The 24,731-nt window shown below is 38.8% G+C and overlaps 1 protein-coding gene across 1 annotated transcript in view; it reads left to right on the forward strand.

Moving 5' to 3' along the window:
- Positions 1 to 24,731, forward strand: part of BTC (betacellulin) — a 42,453-nt gene that overhangs the window by 15,039 nt on the left and 2,683 nt on the right. Inside the window, exons 2-5 of the mRNA XM_059924030.1 lie at positions 9,678 to 9,776; positions 16,669 to 16,786; positions 22,055 to 22,201; positions 23,972 to 24,082. Coding sequence (XP_059780013.1) covers positions 9,678 to 9,776; positions 16,669 to 16,786; positions 22,055 to 22,201; positions 23,972 to 24,080 — 473 coding nt within the window. The 3' untranslated portion in view covers positions 24,081 to 24,082. The remainder of the gene's footprint in view (positions 1 to 9,677; positions 9,777 to 16,668; positions 16,787 to 22,054; positions 22,202 to 23,971; positions 24,083 to 24,731) is intronic.

The raw sequence follows: 24,731 nt of genomic DNA on the forward strand, positions 1-24,731 counted from the left end.
ACATTGGGAAATTCCCCAGATGCTTATAGTTTTTACTCCTAACGTTGATTTAAATTTTAAAATTTTGTTTACTTTATTTTTCAGAAATTAAAATTAGATTTCTAATCAAATATAATCTATTTGACAGTTAAATAGTATCATCTAAGATCTGACTTTATCTGTTATATTTGTATCACTGAATCACTTAACTAACCAACTGAATCAGTAACTCCCATCTGACATAAACACCATGCTGAGTAATGGCAGAACTGTGCTGAAAATACAAAGAATCATACATGCAGAAGATGACATATTTCTATTAATCAGTTGAGGTGCATTAATGTCAAATATCTTTTTGAAAACACTGGAAAAAAGCAGCATGTGGAAAGACCAACATACAGATTTTCCTCATTGAACACATATGTATAAGTGCACTATAGAAGTATAATATGTATGTGTATTTATCTTTTGTAGTTTGTTTCATAAGCATATTTTATACACAAGTCAAATCACATCATAAATGTAGAAATTTGTCAATATTCATTAATGAGAGTTGAGAATCTATATTTTACTAGAGTAATAAGAATTCTTTTTTTACTTCTGTTCTCTTAGAGCTGCTATTTTTTTTTTTATTATTAATTAATTAATTTATTTATTTTTGGCTGTGTTGGGTCTTCGTTTCTGTGCGAGGGCTTTCTCCAGTTGTGGCAAGCGGGGGCCACTCTTCATCGCGGTGCGCGGGCCTGTCACTGTCGCAGCCTCTCCCGTTGCGGAGCACAGGTTCCAGACGCGTAGGCTCAGTAGTTGTGGCTCACGGGCCTAGCCGCTGCGTGGCATGTGGGATCTTCCCAGCCCGGGGCACGAACCCGTGTGCCCTGCATTGGCAGGCGGATTCCTAACCACTGCGCCACCAGGGAAGCCCCCAGAGCTGCTATTTTGTTGAGTGCCTATCTTGTGCCAGGCATTACTGGGGTTAATAATTCATAATTTACTTTTTGCACTTTCTTTAAACAGTTAAATCGTTACCATGTAAGTTATATATTATGGGCCTCAGTTTACAGATGGGGACCCTGAAGTTCAATGCTGAGTAACTTAATCTTATCACAAAGCTGGTGATTAAAAGGTACATTCAGGTTTCAAATACAGCTCCATTTGACTTCAAATATCTTTTTCCTATTAATCTATACTGCCTCCCTCTCATATAAATGAAATATCAGAGATCTGACTGTGAAATATTCTTCTAATTTCTGCTTATATTCATAAATTGACACATTCTCTGTTGATTTACAGTTGAATTGTCTAATGGGACATGGAGTGTGGTTTGATTCCTAAAATAAGATTGATGTGATGTCATAGGAAATCACTGGATTTAGTAAACACAAGTAGAAGTTAGGGCATCAAAGAAGATATCCTAAGTTATCAGAATATAGATGTATGGACATTTTGTGATAATGTTATGTTTATTTAAAAAATATAAAATGTACTTGGCTCTAAAAATGGAAAATTCAGCTCAGAGATGAGGCAAATACAACGTATATGACTGTTTAGGTTGGTCACATATGATCTTTTTAAATAGTTGACCCAGCTGGTGTATGACTTACCTCAGCGTTAGCAGTAACTTTGAGACAGCGGGTCATGTTCCTTGTCAAGCTGTGTCTCTTTGAATGCTTGTATTGTTCCCAATGACTTCATTCTCCAAGATGGTTGATGGGGATAATACTTTTAATACATTCTGTAATTGTTAATTTGAGAATCTCAAAGTGCATAAAACTAAATGGAGCTTTGACTCACTAAAGTAGAATTGGGTTGCTTTTCCTTTTTGTCTTTAATTTTATGAGTGGATTTGGTATTTAAAAAGCAACCCCAGAAATAGGGACTCAATATCCAGTCACTTAGCAAATGCAGCTAATTTAACATTATTTTGTTTTATTTTGTTTTTATTGCTTGAATGCATCTGAGAATTCGGCAGGTCATGTGCAGCAGGGAGGCATGGATAATAGGCAGAATGAAAGAATAAGAAAACAAAGAGATTGTGAAATATTTGGATGACAGGTAAAATTTAACACAATAACATTTAAAACGGACAATACAAAATCATTTCTCAGGTTAAAAGTAAAATGAAACAAAACAGAGCAAAAACAAAAAGAACAAAAAAGCCATCAATACACAGCTTTCCGGCAGCATAAGTGGTTTAAGAGCTTCTTTTTATTCTAAGCAGAAAAAAACCCCTGTATTTAATGGAATAGTTAAAAAGGGCTGATATGCTATGGAGCTGTATTATCAGGAATATGGCGCCCACAATGTGAGAGCTGAGAGCCCCACTCTATTCTGTCTTTGCCAAACCACGTAAAATGGCGCTGTATTTTAACCTTGTTTTGAAGGAGGATGTCAAGGCTTATGAGAGGTCTTGATGATGTCAGGTAAAATACGGTTGGAAGAACCAGGATGTTTAGCCTGAGGAAGAGAAATCCTTTCAGGAAGACTTGATCTCTGGCTTCAAATATAAGAGGATCAGTCACGAGAAAGAGAGATTAGACTTATTCTAGGTGATTCCAATGAGCAGAGTGAAATTATGGGAAGGCAAAAACCAGTTCAACATAAAGAAGCATTTATAGAGCTTTAGAAATAGGTGCTTGGGCTTCCCTGGTGGCGCAGTGGTTGAGAATCTGCCTGCCAATGCAGGGGACACGGGTTCGAGCCCTGGTCCGGGAAGATCCCACATGCCGCGGAGCAACCGGGCCCGTGAGCCACAACTACTGAGCCTGCGCGTCTGGAGCCTGTGCCCCGCAACAAAGAGGCCGCGACAGTCAGAGGCCCGCGCACCGCGATGAAGAGTGGCCCCCGCTTGCCGCAACTAGAGAAAGCCCTCGCACAGAAACGAAGACCCAACACAGCCATAAATAAATAAATAAATAAATAAATAAATAAATAAATAAACAAACCCCAAAGTTAAAAAAAAAAAAAAAGAAATAGGTGCTTAATTTTTTTTGAATGAATGAATGATTGTGAGTGAAAGAATGGATGAATGGTCTCATTGAAATGTGATGCCTTAGAAGGGAGTGAAGTCTCTGTGTTGAAATTTTAAAGGTGAACTCTCCCAGGGGATGTTTTTAGGGGAGCTGAGGGTTGGTAGGAGATATGAATACCTCTAAGGGTCTTACTAATTCTGAAATTTAATATAATTTGTGACTCTTTTGAATGAAGATCTTATGTTTTCCGTATCTAAGTTCCATATTATGTTTTCCAGAGAACCATAGGTTCTCTGATAAAGATAATTTTAATAATGTATCTTCCTTTAAAAATTCTTTTGCTATATTATTTTACTTGATTTTTGTGAACTAGATTATGGAATGGGCAGGGAACCTATGATCCTAATTTCTCTTGAGGAAAAAGGTCAGGATAGTGTGTTAATTAGCTCAAGGTCACATGGTGAATTAATGACTGAGTTTGGTGATCTTTCCATAAAAGATAATGGTATTTTGCCTAAGAAATTTTTTAAGAAGTCAAAAATTGAGCCTTTGAGGCTATGCAATTGACTTAGATTAAAGGAATATATTAAACATGAAAGCTATGTTTTGGATAAAAACTATTAAAACCGTTTGGAGAGAATTGCAATGGTTCTCAACCAATGTAATTTCTCCCCCAAGGAAACATTTGGCAAGGTCTGCGGACAGTTTTGATTGTGACATCTCAGTGGCAGGTGGAGGAAGGGAGGGGGATGCTACAGGCCTTTTGTGGGTAAAAGCCAGGGATACTGCTGGTCATAGTACAATGCACAGAATCCCACAGCAAAGAATTATCCAGTCCAAATACCAGTAATGTGGACGTTGAGAAACACATTAGATGTTTCCCACTCATTTTAACCAGAACTTGGATTTCCTTGAGCAATGAGGTCAGATGTATTGAATATAAAATACATTTAAGCTCTTATTTTCCAAAGACTTTCCATTCACTCAAAATAGAGTTATACTTGCCAAAATTACTAACTTCGACTGCAAAGGACTACATCGCAATTGCAGAAGCGGCCCTGCCTTTTGGGCTAAACTTTCCAACCTCTCTGCTCTGCTGTTAATTCATCCTTTGCCTCTCTCCTGTACCTTTGGCATCTTCCTGTCTTTCATAAGGAAGACATAAGGAATAATAATTTCATAATTATCTTTCATAATCAAACAAAAGCAAAATAACTCTTTTTTCTATACATATTAACTAATCTTAACCCCCCTCCCTTTCTCAGTTCAACATCTGTGAAGAGTAATCTACAATTATTTGCACAGCTTTCATGCCATTACTATTTCTTTAGCAAGATATTGCTACTGCTTTTTGGTTGTCAAATCTAATGCATATATTTCAGTTCTTTTCTTTAATTCTCCATCAGTTTTTATACAGTTGACCAAATGCTTCTAGAAAACCTCTCTTCTTAGTTCTGTGGCTCTTCTTGATCCCTTGAGGACTCTTCTCTTTCTACCCCTCTATTATATTGATTTTTTTCAGTATTCTATCTATAATCAGCTTTCTCTTTTCACATGGCTCTTTCTAACAGATCAATATGTGTGGCATTAAATACCAGTTTATTTCTCATAACTCCTAAATGTAGAACCCGTAGCTATGACTTCACTCCACAGCTCCAGATCTAATATCCATTTACTGTCTCTAAACGAGACACAGTCATCTCAAATTCAGAGTGTCTAAAACTGAATTTTTCTCCATGCCTGTCTTAGTCAGTTTGGGCTGCTATAATAAAATAACATAGACTGGGTGGCTTGTAAACAACAAACATTTATTTTTCACAGTTCTGGAGGCTGATAAGTTCCAGATGAAGGGCTCTAGTAGATTTTCAATGTCTGGTGAGAGCCTGCTTCCTGGTTCATAGACAGCCGTCTTTCTTTTTTTTTTTTTTTGACAGACATCTTTCTGCTGTGTCCTCACATGGGAGCTCTGTGAGGAGTCTTTTACAAGGGTCCTGATCCCATACACGAGGTCTCCACCCTCACAACCTAATCACCTCCCAAAGGCCCGTCACATCCCATTAGGGGTTAGGTTTCAACAAGAAATTCAGTCTACAGTAATCCTCAACCTGTTTGTCTTCTTGTATACCTTATATTTGTGATTGGGACCACAATCCAGACATTCACTCTAGTTACAAACTCCGGAGTCATCCTAGACTCCCTTTTCCTTATCTCCCACCCTAGCCCATTAGTCACCGAGTCTTATTTTGTATTTCATTTTGTGAATATCTCTCGCATTCATTTCTTCTTCTCCATACAGATTTGTGTGCCATCACCTCATTTAGGTATGTCTGAATCACCTGTATTTGTATTAAAGCAACCTTTTCGAACTGAAAGAAAAGAAGATGATCACGTTGCTTCTCACTTAAAACTTTTCAATGACCCCATTTTAACGACATAACAGAACTCAAAATAACTAACGTGGCTCTTAGGCCATTTGTGACCTACCAGCCCTCCAGTCTCCTCTTCCATCACAAGCCCCAATCACCCTCCAAGCAAACTAGACAAGTTATTCATGCCATGTCTTTTTATAAGTTGTCCCTTTTATTTAGAATGCCCTGGTTCATTACAATTTTATTTATCCTTTTCTTAAAAATTAATTTTGTTTTTAATAAAGTAAAAAATATACACAGATATTTAAAAATCGAATAGTACTAAAAAGTTTACAACGATGAATAGCAGATCTTTGTACCTGCCTTCCTGCCTCTTCACCTGCCTAGAATCAACCACTTTTGACTCCTTAAGGTGCCTCTTCTGTGTTTATCTCTGTATTGCTAAACAGTATGCTTATAATGCTATTTCTTGACTTGTCAGGTTTAGACTTTTACCTATTGAGATTCTCTTCTAATTCTAGTATAGTTACTATAGGGGTGATACTCAAAACACTTAAGAACTAGCACAGCACAGATTATGATTAATCACAGCCACTTTCCCCACATGGTCTGTGTTGGCTAATTACTGGTCCTGATTTTATGACAAATTTTGTTAAATTATCAGTATTTACATTATTATTACCATATAAATATTGTCCACTGCTGAAACAAATAATGTACTATAATTATGTTATCTTGCTTACACAATTTTCATTTTCTAGAAGTTATTAATTGATGTTTTAAAAAATCATTTATTACTCATTAAAAACTCACCGTAATTCCCGTCTTCTCAGTGAGTCTTTGCTGCTAGGCAGAGTTGATTCTCTACTCTGTGTTATTCCTGTATTATCTCTTTTGTACTCATCACACTATACCTTATAGATTTGTGTGTCTATCTTCCTTGCCAAAATATGAGCTCCTTGAGGTTAGTGATAATATGTTATCTTTGAAACTTCAGTGTTGTGCACCAGTGCCAAACACAAAATGTTTAATAAATATCTGTTGAATTACGGATGGAACAGGAGTGGCCTTTGTCTTTGAAGCAGCCTTCAATATTGGGTGGATGGTTTTGTGAGCATTTCTCCGATTTCTGAGTCGCTCCATACAGATCACTCACTCAAATGCCTGTCAGGGTCTACGCAGTTAAAATAAATGAACGCAGCAAGCCTGATGGGGTCTGTGGCATTTCAAGGGGTCACATGCTACTAGGCTCTAGCCAGCTGTTGCCATGAAGGTGTTTCAGATCTGTGTTGCCAGACCTTCTGCTTTTTAAATAGAAGCAGGGAAATCCAGGCTTGATATGAACGGTCATGATTCAATTTTTAAAAACTATGCAGACTAAGTAAATGGTTCTTCAGGCTCAAGCTCGATTTGGTTCATGACCACCAGCTGATGAAGATTATTAGGTGGGAGTAGGAGGAACTGTGTACCCTGTCCCAGAGCCTTGAGCTTGGTGTCTGGTTGGCCTGAGAATGTCTCTACCGCAAGGGGTCCTCTGCAGGGGCTCTACCCAGTGGAATTCCTTTGCCAGCTGATGCCAGCATGTGGAGTAAGCCTTAGCAGAAGAGAGCCTGGGCTCAGCCTGCCAGAATGTTCGGAGGGCCGGGCAGGGTTTCAATGGAATCAGGACTTCCTCTGTTACGTGGAAATAAAGAATGATGTGTTAAATCATAAGCGATAGTGGGAAGGAGTAGATGACTAAAAATTGTATACTATGTGCCAAGCCCTGTGTGTGCCTTTTCTTATGTTACTCAACTTAGTTTTTACAATACCCCTGAGGCAGAGATATTGTCATCCTCAGTTTGCAGATGTTGAATCTTTATGAGATTTAGTTTACTTTTCAATTTCCATCATCAGAACAGATCAACTGCAGGATTAATGCCTCTTGAATCTGCCCATGAAGAAAGCCCGTGTATGGGAATTTAAAAATGATTTAAACCTGTTTTTATAGTAAAAAAGAAGATGGTTAAAATTTTCCACTAGAAATTGATTGTTTAGTTTGTTTGTTTGTTTATAGATTGACCTAAGATTAGTCAATCTTTCAACATTTGTTGAATATCCATTGTATTCTGTGTTAGATTCCAGAATTACCAAACTGATTAATATACAATTCCTGTGCTTGAGAAGTCATAAATGATTGTTTCTGGTTTGTTCTAAGTGTGAAAGCAGGGGGCCAGGTGTTGGGATAAAAGATAGGAAAAATCTGGAAATTTGGTGGCCAAATTGTTGTTTCTTTTCTTAAATTTTGAGGTACTCCTTTTTTCTTGTTGCAACAAACAGAATATTCAGGTAGAAAAATAAGAAAGTACAAATAAAGAAAATTAAGGAAAAAGTCTTCTTCTAACCATTGTGGGCAACTCTCTACCTACTTACTTACCCAACTTTTTTGGCTATTTATCTGTATGGATATTTTTATACTTATCACAAACAGATGCAAACACTCAGATCCCACTACATCACTATTCTGTAGCCTGCTTCTCTTACTGAGGAATATTTTGAAAATGTTTGAAAATCATTTTTTATGGCTGAATAGCATTTTATTGCATGGAAGTACTCCATATATTTAATCAATTCTCTATTGTTAGATATTAAGGTAATTACTAATTTTTTATAACCAATGTCACATGGAGAAATTTTGTAGTGAAATCTTTTTATGTATGTTAAATTATTTCCTTAGGAAAAAGTACTAGAAATGAAATTACTGGATTTAAGTGCATGTACAATTTTAAGCTTTTAGCTTTTAGCACGCATAGTGCTAAATTGTCCTCCAGAAATGTAATACTAATTTACCCATCCCCAATGGATATGAGTTTCTATTTCTCTTCACTGTTTCCAACGCTAGTTACCACCTCTTTTTAAAAAAAAAATTTTTTTCTAATTCAGTAGAGACAGAAAAGAATTTCTGTTTTGAAAGACTCTTTTTGAAGACCTTTTGGCCTTTGACCTTTCTGGATACTATTGTTCTCTGGTACAATACTCTCACTTTGTGTTTTGGTTACTTGGTTGGCTGATTACCTGCCTTAGTAGCTTTGGAGCAGTTTGAGGGCAGAGCATGTCCTATCCACCTGTGTGTTTCTGGGTGCTCGTGGATATTTGTTGAACTGAATTGTACTGGAGGACATGTATAGTTTAGAACCTTGGCTAGATGTATAAATGTCAGTACAACCAGTGGGCAAGTTACTCTGTTCCTACCAGTTACATAATAATGAGAATTTAATTGAACATCGATTATGTGCCAGCACTGTATTAAGTGCTTTACACACTTAACTGGATGAATCCTCACAATGCTCTGAAGAAGAGATAATAATCATATCCACTTTGCTGATGAGGAAACTGAGAGGTTATAAAACTTGCCCAATGTGCATGGCTGTAAAGTGGCAAAAGCAGGTTGTGAACTCAGGAAAAATTAACTACCAAGCCGTCTTACCTCTCCTCCACTGCCCTCCCCTCTCCAACTTCTTATTATAGATATTTAAAAATATATATATATATAAAAGTAGAGAGAACAGCAGAGTGACCCTTGATATACCTACCACCCGGCTTCAAGAGTTACCAATCTGTGGCCAATCTTGTTTCATCTATGCCTTTCCCTCACTACCTCACAGCCCTCTTCCTTGGTTGGATTATTTTAAAGCAAATCAGAGATACATTAATTTCCTTAATAAGTATTTAAATACATATCTCTAAGAGATATGGACTCTGTTTTTTATATCCAAACCACAATATCATTATCACACTTGAAACTATAACAATTTCTTAATATTCTCTAATGTCCAGACAATGTCAGATTTCCTTAATTATCTCATAAGTGATTTTTACTGTTGCTTTGTTTGAATCAGGACCCACGCAAGGACTACGCTTTGTATTCTAAGCTGTCCTAACCTCAACACAGCGTTCCTCTCTTCCCCATGCCTTTCTGTGAAGCCTGTCCTTGTCAGAGACACAGGTACTTAGCTGGAGGAATTTGAAATTTTTAAATAATTCCTATGAATTGAATATCTAGTTCGCATCTCCCCAGAAAGAAGCACACTCAACAGTTTATACCTGAAAAACACTGGGTCCGTGTGGCATGGAGAAAATACATTGCTACACAGGATGTAAGTGATGCTGGCTTGAAAATTCTGTCTTGAGCCCTGAGCTTAAAAAATGAGCCACGCTGGCCTGTGTAGCCCTCCCTTGCTGCGGGAGAATGACTTGGAAATGGGAGCCACAGGCTTGTTATTTTCATAAATCGTCATGACTTTGATAGAATCTTTCACATTGAGCACATTTTCATTGAACAAGTTTTCATGTTTGTTTTGGTTCTGTTTTAAAATTGAAGGTCTAGCGATCCTCCACTGTGTTGTGGCAGATGGGAATTCAACCAGGAGTCCTGAAAATGATGGCCCTCTCTGTGGAGATCGTGGAGAAAACTGCCCAGGTAATGCATAACAAGAGATGCATTTGTTTTTATCAGCCATATATTCAACCTCAGAAACTTGACCCCCCTAAATTTTAAGTTGTTGATAATATAGTAATCATAAAACTCGGTAGTTTTTTGAGCACATGTTAATGTACCAGGTTCTGGGCTTTACATAGAGTAATTCACTCACTCCTTGCAAGAACCCTATGAGCTGGATAATATTTTTTACTTTATTTCAAGGTGAAGTTAGAAGGAATACGTAACTTGCCAAAGGTCACACAGCTGATACATCACAAATCTAGGATTCACGCTCAGGTCTTTCTCATTCTAGTGCTTCCATTCGTCATCATTATACTATTTTGGGCATCGTAGATGTGTGTGTGCTTCAGCTTCTAGCATGTGATGTCTTGGACTAGATTCATAGAAAGCTGGCATATTCTATTCAAATTAAAAAAAATTTTTTTTTCTATTTTATAACTTAAAAGAAGGGAAGAAGGCAACAATTTTAAAACATATTTTACCTTGGAGATTCCTGAATTAGTATTCTCAAAGTTAGTAGTCTGAGGCAGGGATCAGCCTTAGTAAAGAGTCAGATAATAAGAATTTAGGTTTTGTGGGTCATACGGTCTTTGTTGCAACAATTCTGCTCTGCCACTGAACTATGAAAGCAGCCATAGACCTATGCAAATGAATGGCCTTGGATGTCTTCCAATAAAACTTTATTTAGAGAAACAGGCTGTGGGCCAGATTTGGCTTTTGGGCCATAGTTGGCTGACTCCTGGTCTAAGGTCTGTCTGTCCTTTATAAATTGCATGGTCTGGTGTTCTACAGGAGCTGTTTCTTATTTTAAAACAAAACAAAACACAACACAGGCCAGTTGCAAAAGTAGGGCAGAGTGGAGAAGAGCCTCTTGTATTCCCTGGAAACTTCTCTGAGCTGGGAGTATGGTGATGTGGTGTAAGTGCTCCTTTCCTAGCACCCTGGGAATGTTGTAACTGAGCCAGGAACACTCTGAGCAAGTCATCCTGATGTGAGTCATCAGTTCCAGCCCAACCTTCATCTTTTTTTCCCTCCCGCTAGTGGGTGGTCTGGCATCGCTGTCTTAGGTCATGCTTGTGCGGGTCCTGTCACCCATGTAGTGAGAAGGACAAAGCCAACTTTATGTGTTTGTGTGCTTTTCTTCAGTCTGGTTTCAAATGTCTTAAATGACAACATTTTCACATTTCCTTTGGGAGATTATTCCATAACCTGATGATTGACAGTGTTAAAAAATCTTCCTCATCCTCCTCCTAAATGTATTTTTAAATTCTTTTATTGTAGTAAAAACATTTAACGTAGGATCCGCCCTTTTCACAAAATTTTAAGTGTACAGTACAATATTATTAATTATGGCATCTGATGTTGTATAGTAGATCTCTAGAAATTATTTATCTTACAGAACTGAAACTTTAAGAGGAGAGAGGAGAAGAGATGAGAAAACATTGAGCCTCAATGCATTGCAAAATTTAGAGGTGAGGGGAGCTGAGGTCAAACCAGCAGGGGAGAATGAGCAAAGGAGGTATCCCATGCATTCTTTTTTTTTTTTTTTTTTCCCACATGCACTCTTGAAAAACAAAAGGAAATACAATTTTTTCCCTGTCGATTCTTCTTTGTCTCCTAGCCATGAATAATTTTAGATACATGAAATACACTCAAATCTCAACACTAGATTCTTTTTTCTTCCTTTAAAGGGCTGGAATGAAAAGGGCAGCTCTAAGTGAAGGTTCACTCCTGTAAGCTCAGAAATGGTTGGCACAGTCCTTCTGGGTAAAAGACATGCTGATCAGACCTGATTGGCCCCCCCCGTGTAAGCATATCCTAGTAGCCCAGGAGGGTAATAAGTACATCTGTGAGATTTATTTTTCTTTTCCTGGAGAAACAGACCAGTTCACATTTTTACAGGAAACAGCATTGAATGTAAGACAAATGGGAATCCTCAATTACAATAAATTTTCCAATTTTGCACTTTTTCAAGAGCATCATGAATTTACATTCCCCTGTCCCACAGAGATAGTTGGCAAGATAAGAAGGAAAATTAACTTAAAAAATATAAAACTTTCTTCCTCCCCTCTTGGCTTAAGAAGGTTGTAAAATGAAGAAACTCTTATTGGGAAGATGCTTAGAATATTAAAGCCTCAGGCTGTACTTCATAGAATAGGAGGCAACCTTTCTCCAGACTCTGCTGTGACCACTTGAACTCTTCTGTGCACTGGTTGTTCCCCCTATTTTTTAGGTCAGATATCTGTGTGAGAAGATGAATTTATAGGTATTTGTTTTCCTTCCTCTCTCTCCTTGGTAACACTTGTGGGACTTCTATCTCAAAATTTAGTATCCCTTTTTAAATCTCTTACACAGAGATTGAACTATGTATCTAACTAAAGGTAGAGATACAAGAGGTTATAAACATTGTAATGAGATTTACCAAAAATGCATTGTCATAGTAATTGTATATTACCCTTAGAGTTGATTTCAGATTTGCTGATATTAATATCATTTGAAAAATCATTAAATAGATTTTTTCATGAGCATTATTGGAGTAAATAAGGGAAGGTTTTCTGAAAAGTAAACCTAATGTATCAATTGTGAAGAGTTTTAATCACAAAGGCATCACAAAGCCTGTTTTGGCTTGAGGTTAAGAATCATGTACAGAAAGACTAAGGAATCACACTGTTCAATCAAAGCATCCATCAAACTGAGGAAAATTCCATATTTAAACTAGGTTATTTGGGTGTCTGCTGTATTCCTCCACTTTAGTTTGACCCAAGGGAATCCATCACATGTCATCTAATTATTCATATGACCCGAAGAAGGTGACCACTTCCTATCTATCTGCCCATACTATCAGTGAAAGCTATTCTTTTTCCTGATCCCTTTTACTAACTCTTAGAATCAAATTTTGACATCACTGACCTGCAGTAGCCCTGGTGGTTTCTTATTTAATTGGTTGTAGAATCTTTGAAATACAGTGTCATGAAGAGTTTACGATATGTTACCTGTGGTGCCCATCTGCTTATAAGATTGTGTTGCGATCTGGTCCTCTGGTACATGTAATATTCTCCAGCAATTTTGTGGGACAAACTCACTCCCAGAGGAAGGTTTTGGTTTGAGGAATGTGGGTTGGAAAAGAGTAAGGTGGAAGGGAAAAAGATCGGTTAAGTTCCACCACCCCCAGTGTCAGGGAAATCTTCACGGCTGTTACATTTTCAAGACCATACCATTTACTTCTCAAAAGAGAAACACAATACATGGGACTAATCATTCTTTTGTCATAAGATTAACTTTTCCTTTTTCTTGGTAAACATCTCTGGAATGGAAGGGTAGATTTTGCCATCCCCTGCCCTATGTCATCAGGTCTCATAATAATCAGAAAATGTTAGACTTCACAGCTATTCAATTTTCAGATAATGTGACCTTGATGAATATTAGATGAAAGCAACTGGAATTTTCGGTGCATTTCAAAAGGGGGAATGCTGATAAGCCTTCTGATTACCATGAGAAAGAGAGAGGATCCCATTTGGGTTTTTTTTGGGGGGGGGACGCTGTATGTGTGATTAATTTTTCTTCCAGGTTTTAAAGTTCCAGAGAGAAATCACAGGACATTTTCTGCTTGGTGGCATGGAAGGGTTTTTAAATCCAAATAATGCTGGGAATATTTAAGGGCATGCTTATTTGCAAAGGAGAGAACTCTGTGAGCAATCAAAACAGGGCCTGGTAAACATTTCCCTGGCATGGATTTGTGTTGCTTGGATGAACCATGGCTGATCAAATCACTGCATCCAGCAGCTGCTGGTTAAGGCGCTCTCTGGTATCTTGCTCTGTATGGTGTTTATTAAAAGACTGGCTATGTTTAAAGGGGCGTGACAGCCAGAGGAATTAGTAAAGTTCAGGATACAGAGCCATATGGCTTATATTTAAAGTCAGGTGTGCTTTGCAAAGTAGAAAAGACCTTTCTGGAGCAAAGAGATCTGTCAGTAAGTCTTACTGCTTCTTTATGGGAGTATAGTTGATTTACAGTGTTGTGTTAGTTTCAGTTGTACAGCAAAGTGATTCAGTTATACATATATCTATTCTTTTTCAGATCCTTTTCCCATACAGGTTATTACAGAGTATTGAGTAGAGTTCCCTGTGCTATACAGTAGGTCCTTGTTGATTATCTATTCTTAAATTCATCTCCTTGCCCTCCATTTCCCTGCCCCAGGCCTATATCATGTACGTCTGTATGTCTGCATGGCTCGGATATGCCTTGGATTCCTCTTTTCCCCCTTGGCATCTTACTTTAATCCATTCTGCACTTTCCTGTCTAATACATTGATAAAATACTTCACAGTTTAGTTTTTACATATTTCATGTAATTTAATCCATAAGAACCTTCTTCAGCTCTCTCCCACCTTGTATTTCAAGGGTAAACACTTCAGCCCACTGACATTTGTGGTCTCTGACTTCCACTCACAGCCATCCTTGGCTTCTCTCCTTCAGGTCTCTTCCATAGCCATTAAACCTACCACCCACCTCCCGCATAAGGCTGGCATATTCCCGACCCCGGGCTTTTGCTCTTGACCTTCTCCACAACTCAGCTGCTTGCTCACCTCCTCCTAAAAAAGTCTACATTTCCTAGAAATTTTCTTTAATTAGATAAGCCCTCTTTGTACTGGCACAAGATTTCTCTTCCAATTGTCAAGATTTTCAAGATTCTAGGATCAACTCATTTACCGAGGACTTTATTGTCCCAGGTACTTTGCTAGGAATTTCCACATGTATTTTTTATTTGAGCCTCTCAACAGCCCTTTAAGGTAGATGTTATCATCTTCAATTTCCAGATGATGAAACTGAGGCTCAGACAGCTTAATTAGCTTGCCTGGACCCATAGGGCTCAGGAAAGGCAGAGCTGAAAATGAAACACTAATTTCCTTCCTCCTAAGCCAGTATTTTTTCCAGTGTTTCCATGTTTCCATGGTTACTATGGTTGTTTTTACTCATTTGTTGCTTTTTATTGACTTAAATTTGTTCTATTGTACCAATGTAGATAGTTAGATAGGATAGCCCTTATTTCTTTGATGTTTTCCAATGCCTACTACAGGGCTATGGAAAGAGGAAGTACTTGATGGATGGAAGCTGACCTTCATTCGATCGATTTATTTGCCAAAATACACAGATCTTTGCCTTTGAGACATTTTGCAGTTACTTCTGGGAGAAATTTCAATAAGAGTCCCATTGATTGGCATGCATGGGAGCAAATGTCTGGCACATACAGGCAGTCAGCATGGCTGGTAATCAAGTCACCAACCAAAACCAGGTCAGCCAGTGCCTCAAAAATATTCTGTCACCCTCTGAAACTCTGTGACCTGGCATCACAGAAATTTGCTGTGTATAGATCATCCAGAGTCCTTTGCAATTCTCCTCTCCGGTGACCCTGGGCAATTTTTTTATATATGTATATGTATATGTGTATATATATATATATATATACTCATTTCATAATATTAATTAAGAAGTTTAGTAGTCACTGCTATTTATAAAGGGATTGTGTAATGTCATTGGGGTGCCAGGTGCCATATCAAGCCTAGTGTGAAATGCCCTCTGAAGTGACCACTGTAGGCTTTCTGGTTCCACAGGTGTCTGAGTCCTGCAAGCTGTCGGTCATACCATGACTATGGAAAGGCCGACCCTGGGCTGGAGCTGGCTAGTTAGCCGTTTCTTCTGGGTGTGGGCAGGTGTCTGTTGTGAATCAACACATGGAACAGCTAGTTAGTATTTCTTTCCTGTTTCTCTTGACAATCCTTGTTTCTTGAAATTTTCTACATGTAAACGATGGAGAAATCGCTCCATATTACACCCCCTGGCTCCCACTTTGAAAAATCAGGCAATTAAGATTCTAAAAGGTAAGACAAGGATGTCAGTGTAGGAGTGAAATCCTGGATATGAAGCTTACAGTGTTTTCCTCCTTCAGGGCAAGAGAAACCCTCCAGGGGTCAGACGAAAGGGACAATCTCCCATTCAGAGAAGCAGGACTTGTGGGTGCCGCAGGCTGAGAGCAGATGACAGCTACCTGCCTGACAGAGCACCAGAGTGGAGCAGGCAGGAGCATGGACTCTGGGACAGGACTGCCCGGGTTTGAGCCCCAGTTCTGCCACATATTAGCTGCATGATCTGGGAAAGTGATTTAGCCTCTTTGAGTTGTGCTTTGCTCATCCATAAATAGCCCTTAGAACAGTGCTTCCCTCACAAGCCTCTTTTGAGTATGAAATGAGTAAATACAGCCCTCCCTCCGAATCTGCGGGTTCTGCATCCGCAGATTCAACCAACCACGGATCCCAACTGGGGGATACCGAGGACCGACTGTAAATGCCATTTAATACAAGGGACTTGAGCATCTGCGGATTTTGCTGTCACCTGGGGTCCTGGAACCGATCCCCCTCAGATACCGAGGGATGACTCTCTCTATAAAGCATATAGACCAGCATCTGGCACTAAGTGCTGTGTTTAAGTTAAAAAAAGAAAAAGAAAGGAAAAAACCCTTCTCTCTCTTCAATGCCATCAGCCCCATGTCTCTGACAATCTTCACGGAAAGAAGAGCCTCCTCTCTTACCACAATTATGCTTTACCCTTTAAACAGCACCAACGTTTCTGAGAGGTAGTTTGGACAGAAATCTTAGTTAAAATATGAAACGTTCCTGTCACAATCCCCATTAGCCAATCTCTAGGGCTAGTTTCGGGTCACCAAAGTCTGACATATGCCAGTGCGGGGAGAAGGAGAAATGAGAGATTGGAGTATATTCCACAGAAAAACTGGCAGTACAGGTAGGAATAGGATTGTACGTACAAATGTGTATTTAAAGTGAGTTGATTTATTGAATCACTTCTCATTCTTCAGCTACGACCACACAACCAAAGCGAAGAGGCCACTTCTCTCGGTGCCCCAAGCAGTACAAGCATTACTGCATTAAAGGGAGATGTCGCTTCGTGGTGGCCGAGCAGACGCCCTCCTGCGTGTAAGTGAAGCGCTGAGCCGACAAGCGAAGGGGTACAGACTGGTGCCCGTTTGCGGGGGGCGGTGACAGGACTGGAAAGTCTGAGCTAATCCAGCCATCTGTCGGGATGCAGTTCCCCCTGGTCCTACCCCCTCCCCTCCCTGCACCACTTGTTTAGGGGCCCCGTTGGACAGCTACTTATGGAGAAACTGACGCACACTTTCCTGCTGAAATATGAGCGTGTGAAGAGTCCAGATCGCCTTCCAGGCAGGGCTGTGTCTTCTGTTGCCTTGCGCAAGCAAAACTGTTTCTGTCCAGTGCTAAGGATGCTTTTCAGCTCAAATAAACTCCCAGGGGTTTATTGCACTCGAATGCAAACACAGTCTTCTGGCATGTGTTAGGTGGTTCGTAGTGAATGTAAATATGAAGGAATTTCTGCCAAATTACAAGCTACTTTCGCAGGTGTCAATTAAGTGCATGGAAATCAGTCCTATTTTTAGAGATTCACAAAGCCTCTTTAGTACAGCAGGGAACTGGGAGGAAAGTTCTCTTTCCAACTCTTGGTAGATTGAGTCCAAGTTTAATTTTACTCAGGCACAAACAAATTTTTTGCATATCTTAAATATTTATTTTCTTCTAAAGATGTCTCTCTAAAGTGCTGTCTGAGACCCTACCTCGTAGAGGAGCAAGATGATTTCTTAAGTATATTTTTGACCTAAAGTCATAGAACGCTGATATTCTTCTGTGTAGTTGCCCCAGTATTCTTTTTTTTTTTCCACAAGTATCTCTGAACAGTGATTCCAAGCCCTGATATAGTGGAACACTGAAGAGTCATGGACTTCTTCAAAGTTTGATTATAATTAAATTTGATTAAAAAATCAATATACACAGATAATACTTCGAGGGGAATAAGAAAAAAAACTAATGTAAGGAAATAAGGAAAATGTGCTTGTGCGTGTGTTGGGAAAGATAGAGCTGATTTTTGTTTTTTTAGAAATGTATTTATTTATCTTTGGCTGCGTTGGGTCTTTGTTGCTGCATGCGGGCTTTGCCTAGGTGTGGCGAGCGGGGGCTACTCTTCGTTGTGGTGCGCGGGCTTCTCACTGCCATGGCCTCTCTTGTTGCAGAGCATGGGCTCTAGAGCACAGGCCCAGTAGTTGTGGTGCAGGTCTTAGTTGCTCCGCGGCATGTGGGATCTTCCCAGACCAGGGCTCGAACCCCTGTCCCCTGCATTGGCAGGCAGGTTCTTAACCACTGCACTACCAGGGAAGTCCAGGAGTTGAGTGTTTTTAAAAAATTCATTTAATTGGGAGAATATAATGAATTTTTAAAAGATTAATGCCCTTTAACCCAGTACATTTCTTTAACTGGTCCCTATGTCTGTAGATGTACTGTTCTTTAATATTGCTGCCTTCTAGAATGAAAACCACAGGGTGTAATCTACCTGCCTGAGATCAATACACAGCCTGTCCCCCTCAGTCAGAGGTTAAAACCCATTTTCTCCCTAGCTCCTCTGGTCCTGGCTTGACTTTCTAGCCATGTCTCTCACCACTATTCCCCAATGTTCCTCCATAATCCTACATTCCTTTGCATGGCTTATTAGACAAGCTCTTCTCATAGTCTGGAAAGTTTATTCTTACTGACACTTTAAGATACAACTCAAACATCAGCGCCTCCTGGACCCCGGCGCTGATTTGGGTTCGATGTCCTTCCTCTGTGATTCAGTCACACTTCTACGAAAGCTTTTTTCCCTGGAGCATCACTGCTGATTTCTCTGGACAGCCCTTCTGTGGCTGTGAGCTCCTAGAGGCCAGGGATGATGGCTTATTCATTTTCATATTCCAGTGCCAAGCACAGTGCCTAGAATTTACTAGGTACGCAAGAAATGTCTGATGAATAAATGAACAAGTCCCTCTGTCATGGTTCATCTAGTGCTGTGCTAGATGTCGAAACCAAGACCTTAATCTGAACCAGGAACCCCTTCTTAGTGGTGGAATGATACAAAAATCAAGGGGAGGAGGAAGAGCACACGAATCAGGACTCAGGGTTTGGAGTAAGACAGACCTAAGTCAAGATTTTGTTTCCGCCGGTTATAAGCAGCATTAACAATGGGTCAGTCACCTTTCCTGAGTGTTTTTTTTTTTTAAATAAATTTATTTATTTTATTTACATTTATTTTTGGCAGCGTTGGGTCTTGGGTCCTGCGCACGGGTTTTCTCCAGTTGCTGCGAGCGGGGGCTACTCTTCGTTGCAGTGTGCGGGCTTCTCATGGCTTCTCATGGCGTTGGCTTCTCTTGTTGCCGAGCACAGGCTCTAGGCGCACGGGCTTCAGTAGTTGTGGCATGCGAGCTCAGTAGTTGTGGCACGCAGGCTCCAGAGCGCAGGCTCTGTAGTTGTGGCGCACGGGCTTAGTTGGTCCACGGCATGTAGGATCTTCCCGGACCAGGGCTCGAACCCGTGTCCCCTGCATTGGCAGGTGGATTTTTAACCACTGCGCCACCGGGGAAGCCCCTGCGTGTTTTATCATCTATAAAAGAAGATAACATCTTCCTTTCAAGTGTTGAAAATTAAGCAAAATAATACATCAGGCAAAAATACTTATTGTGATACCCAGCACAGGGTAAATGTTCCATAAATTGTACCATTCAAGTGAACGGGAGGTATACATCCTAGGCCTGACCTTTTAGGTGACTTGATGTAGCACAGATCAAGCAAAGCTGTCTTGTCACTGGTGATTACGCTATCTGGGGAAACCAGAAATATCTCCTTTTGCTTGGCATCATAGGAGTTTGTGGACTCCTGTCTTTACATAAAAAACCAAAGTGTGTTTCAAATAACTCAAGTCCCTTCTTAGTCTTCTCGGTATTTTCTTGGGATGGAGATGGTTTGTTTCCAGGTACATAACTTTGATTTATTTACATGGCGGTGTTACATGTGGGTGGGTGCATGAACTGGGGAGCCAGACTTCCTGCATTTGAATCCAACCCCACTCACTTATTTTCTCTTTACCTCAGTTTCTCCACCTGTCAAATGGGGTTAATAATAGCACCTACTTCAAAGGTTGTTATAAGGATCAATTGAGTTAATACTTACACATCTCTTAGAACAGTGTCTGGTGATTATTTCCGAACAGCGATCCCAAATCCTGATTTTTCAGAGTCTTCAAGGGTCATAGCATCTTTAAATGTTATTTTTAATTTTAATTTATAAGATGTTTATTAAATAAAAACTCATTTATTCATCTGCTCAGCATTTATTAAACATCTACTAGCATCTTTCACCCTTTGCCTCTTCCTCTCCCATTGAAATGACCATCAGCTGATATGTTATTAATTTGATGAGCAGTGAAACAATATGAGAGCCACTGTAACTGGCTGTGTAAGGGTCTGACCAGCTACATGGCTTCATTGGGTTATAACTTACAGGAAGGACTGCTTACTGAGAAATTCATTTAAAGCGTGGGTGAGCAACTGAACCCAGAGCTTATAATTAGAAAAACTTTCTAAAAGAGCAGCAAGTAATTGCTGTGTATTTTATGGGCACAGTTATTGTTTAAAAATGCTGTATTTAGTAAATTTGTTAGAGAAACACTTCTGCTAACTGGAAGATACTCTATTTGTAGATTTTAATTCTAACCTTAAAAAAAAAACCAAAAAAACTAAAGACCTCCCTCCCACACATGCAATTAAAAGTGATTTTTCCCCCCCAGTTCCAGTCCCATGTGCAAAAGATTTTTGATATTTCAAGATATTTCTAAGCTCTCTTCCTGTTATTTTGACCTTGCAATGAAGAGCTTAGCTATCTTGCAGGAAGCAATTTTCCCTCATACATCCTGGGGTCATTTTGCAATAGATGGCATTAGGTGTTTTTTCTCCTTTGCTTGCACTGAGCCTCACCTTTCAATTGATGGTTGTAACTGAGCAAGGCTTTTTTTTTAAGCATTGTATCAGCTACAATATTACCAGTAAGGGATCTCCTTACTTGAGAAATAAAACTTTGTGGGAATTAACTGCCTTTGCTCTTATCAAACATAAACTCTCGAGTGGCCTGGCAATAGATCCTTTCGTAAAACAAACAAATAAACAAACACAACAAAAAATGAGGTTGCACAGGAATCTTTGTAAGAAGTAGAGCTTCATCTTTCTGAGATTTCAATAGTTATGTATATGACCAGTATCTCTTTGTGTTTTGAATGAGTCTGAGGAGAAGAAAAAGGGAGAATATTTGTTAGTGCAAAGGTGTTGATGTTACAACATATAATTTTGGTTTTAAAATAGCCTCAGACAAACTTCTTAGTCATCTTTTACGCATCTTACACAATTCAGAGAATACTATGGATGGTCCCTAAATCACTGAGCTTTAGGGGGTTGAGTGTTGCTTGGACAAATCTCGGCTTGGTCAAATGGCTCTGTATCTGCACCCTCAGACGTGGGGCATCTGCTAAGTTGAGGTGAATTCAGGACTGTGTTGACGGAGTTGGAAGAATGAGAGGGGGAATAGTGCCATTTGGAGAGTCTGTTGATTTCTGGTCACGGCCCTTTACTAGGGCCATAGGAAAAAGGGGCATTTAGAGGAGAGTGGAGGGAATGGTGTACAGTTCTGAATATGTGGCCTCAGAGGGTCAGATAAAGGAACTGGAGAGGGTGAGACCTATTGTATTTTGAGGGGATGCAGTTGGGGAGGTGGTGAAGGGAAGAGTGTTACCTAGCTGCTACTCATGAAAGCAGTAGAACCACAACGGATGCATGGAAGTTAAAAAGAGAGGCCAGGGGGCTAGGGCTTGGGGGGAGAGAAATCCTGTAGAATAACATTTATGGAGCTTTCTATGTGTTCCATGTTTGATCATATAAAACCATATACTTTAAAAATAATTTATAATAGGAGAACTTGGGCACACTGAAACGCTTTGTATTGTCCTATGATGAAATGGGAAATCCTGGGGCTTTTTGAATTCCCTGTCCCGGGGGTATTTAAACACTTGGGAGTGCTGTGTAGGGAATTTTATCACCCCCTTCCTTTCGAGACAGATCTTAGTAAATTTTTATCATCCCTGTTTATTGATATTAGGCATATTATTAATGATGTTCAAGGGATGACAGGTTTTCAGCGAAGAATGAAATTTCTCATGAACACAGTGGTTGTACAACTTAACATTTTTTAAGGAACTACACCCTTTATTAATTCCAAGTAATGAATACAGTGTTAGTTTCTTCAAAAAGGAAACAGTAAAGATTCTTAAAAGTCTTTCACTTTTGACCTTGTTGCCCTCTTCTTGTTTCACTTTTATAGCTGTGATGAAGGCTACGCTGGGGCAAGATGTGAGAGAGTTGACTTGTTTTACCTAAGAGGAGATAGAGGGCAGATTTTGGTGATTTGTTTGATAGCAGTTATGGTAATTTTTATCATTTTGGTGGTCGGTGTCTGCACATGCTGTCAGTAAGTACTTTTAAATTTAATTTTAAGGGAATCTGAAAACTTTTATCTTTCCTATCTTCTTTCCTTCCTTCCCTCTTTCCTACCTTTTCTCTTTCCTTTTTGCTTTGATTTAAATCACTTTTCACAGTTTGCCATCATTTATTTAGAAGCATTTATAATAAACACAGGGCATATAATTTTTGTCATTTTCTGAGCATAATTATTGTAATTTAAAATAAAATTTTTATAAATCTCCTAATTAAAAAAAAAGAAGGTGGGCAAAATGAATGAAGGTGACCCAAATGTACAGACTTCTAGTTGTAAGATAAATAGGCCCTGGGGATGTAATGTACTAATGGTGACTATAGTTAATAATATAGTATTGTATATTTGAGAGTTGCTTAGGGAGGAGATCTTAAAATTCTCATCACAAGAAAGAAAACTTTTGTAACTATGTGTGGTGATGGATGTTAACTAAATTTATTGTGGTGATCGTTTTGTAATATAACCAAATATCAGGTCATACCTGAAATGAATACAACGCTATATATCAGTTATATCTCAATTTAAGAAGTCCATTATTTAGTCCTAAAGTCCATCATATTTTATGTGGGTTTATTAATACGTTAAACAATACTTTTATTTTCTTAAACTGTACCATGACACAACAACTTTGAAAGATGGAAACAAACAAAAATATTTTTTTCTTGGTCACATTAAAATAATGAATTTTATTTATGAAAGATGACTGCACTCTTTCTCCTGTCTTTACTTTTCATTATATACCTCATCCTTGGTAATTAAGAAAAACCTTGTTTTTTCTCTGAGACAGAATGGCTTGGTATAATTCTTAAGTTAGTTTTGGAAACTCATCAAATTTTTTATCAGGCCAGGACTCCCACAGAGCATGCTAAAAAGGCATTTTCTAAAATGCTACCTTCTCGTCTTGAGAAGCCTCCTAAATTGTTACATTTACCCTCGGGCTGTGGTACTGATTAGAGGAGGGTGTGGCATGATTCCTTTCTTTACAACATTCTGGGTAGAAAGGCATTAGCATAGCTATCGGCAGTCTAGAGTGATTTTTGTCCCAGCTCTGTCATTAAACATCTTTGAGACCTTGGACAAGTTTCTTAACCTCTTTAAACTTTAATTTTATTTTCTGTAAGACAGAGGATTAAACCAAATAATCTGTAGGATTCCTCCTAGCTATAAAATTGAAAGGTATTTTTTAAGAGTTTACCTACTTTATGGCAAAAAAGAGTTTTCATAAGGCCAAGTTTGGGGCAGAGCTGGGAAATGCCCTATTTTATTACATTAATTTTACTTTAAGAAAACTGGACTGCAGCCCAGAATATCTAACACACTTCTTAATTAGTATATCTAGAAACTTAATTAACATATCCAGAGGCTACCCTCACTCTCTTGGTTTTCTTATGTCTGTTTACATTTTGTACTATTTCTTATTTACACATTAAATGATGCTTATCAGTCTATTTTGTAAAATGACTTGGCCTGAAAGATTTTCTTGCACTCACCAAGATCTATCAACAATTAGGTACCATATTCTTCCTATGTACCTATAACTACACCCTATCCACACTGATGCTATTGTAGCTATCATGTGAGCCTAGGGAAAGGGATGGATAAAGAGAGAACCTAATTTTTTTTTTTTTAAAAAAGGAACCTATACATTTTTCACAGTCTAGAAATAAGATCATAGGCTCTCTTGATTAATTTTGTGATTGCATTAACTAATAGGACACACTAATTTCTAACACTTTGTTTTCCAAGTCCTCTTCGGAAACATCGAGAAAGAATAAAGAAGGAAGAAGAAATGGAAACTCTGGATAAAGATATAACTCCTATAAATGATGACATTCAAGAGACTAGTATTGCTTAATGGTAAGTGTGATAAACTTGGTAGATGGGGAACAGGTGACATTTACCTGGTGAAGTAGGGCTTAACTGCATCAAGTAAATCATTGTTTGGACTTTGATTATGTTTAAAAACATCTAAAAATAAACTGACATTTTTTTTTTTCATAGAATCTGAAGCCAAATAAAAGACTTTCTCATATCTTTCTTTTGGATGCCACTCTACCACAGAGATAGAGTGTGGACTTTTCTATACTTTTTCTAATGTACTAAGATCAGTCTGCTTTCTAGTTCTGCATGGCTGTGGTCGTTATTTTATATTCTTATAAAATATTATAAGATATTTGATATATTTTTCCAATATATCACAAGAAGAATTTTCGTTTAGACATCTCATACTGAAAGGAAATAGCAAAAGCAATATTTTAATAACTGCATTTATTGAGCATTTACCACATGCCAAGCACTGTTCTAAGCTCTTTTAAATATTCTGTCATTTGGGATTCCAGCAGGAATCACAAATCCTCTCGGATGATCCAATAAAGACATTTCGATGAAGGGGCTGGGAGGGCAGGGATGAGGGCACCCTTAGGAACGTTGAGGCTCCCAGAGTCTGGCAATTGCAGGAGGCTGTAATGCTGGGGAAGAGTTACCTTGGCATTGAGAATCTGGCTGT

The sequence above is a fragment of the Balaenoptera ricei genome, chromosome 5, assembly GCF_028023285.1.
Source record: "Balaenoptera ricei isolate mBalRic1 chromosome 5, mBalRic1.hap2, whole genome shotgun sequence".
Lineage (NCBI taxonomy): Eukaryota > Metazoa > Chordata > Mammalia > Artiodactyla > Balaenopteridae > Balaenoptera > Balaenoptera ricei.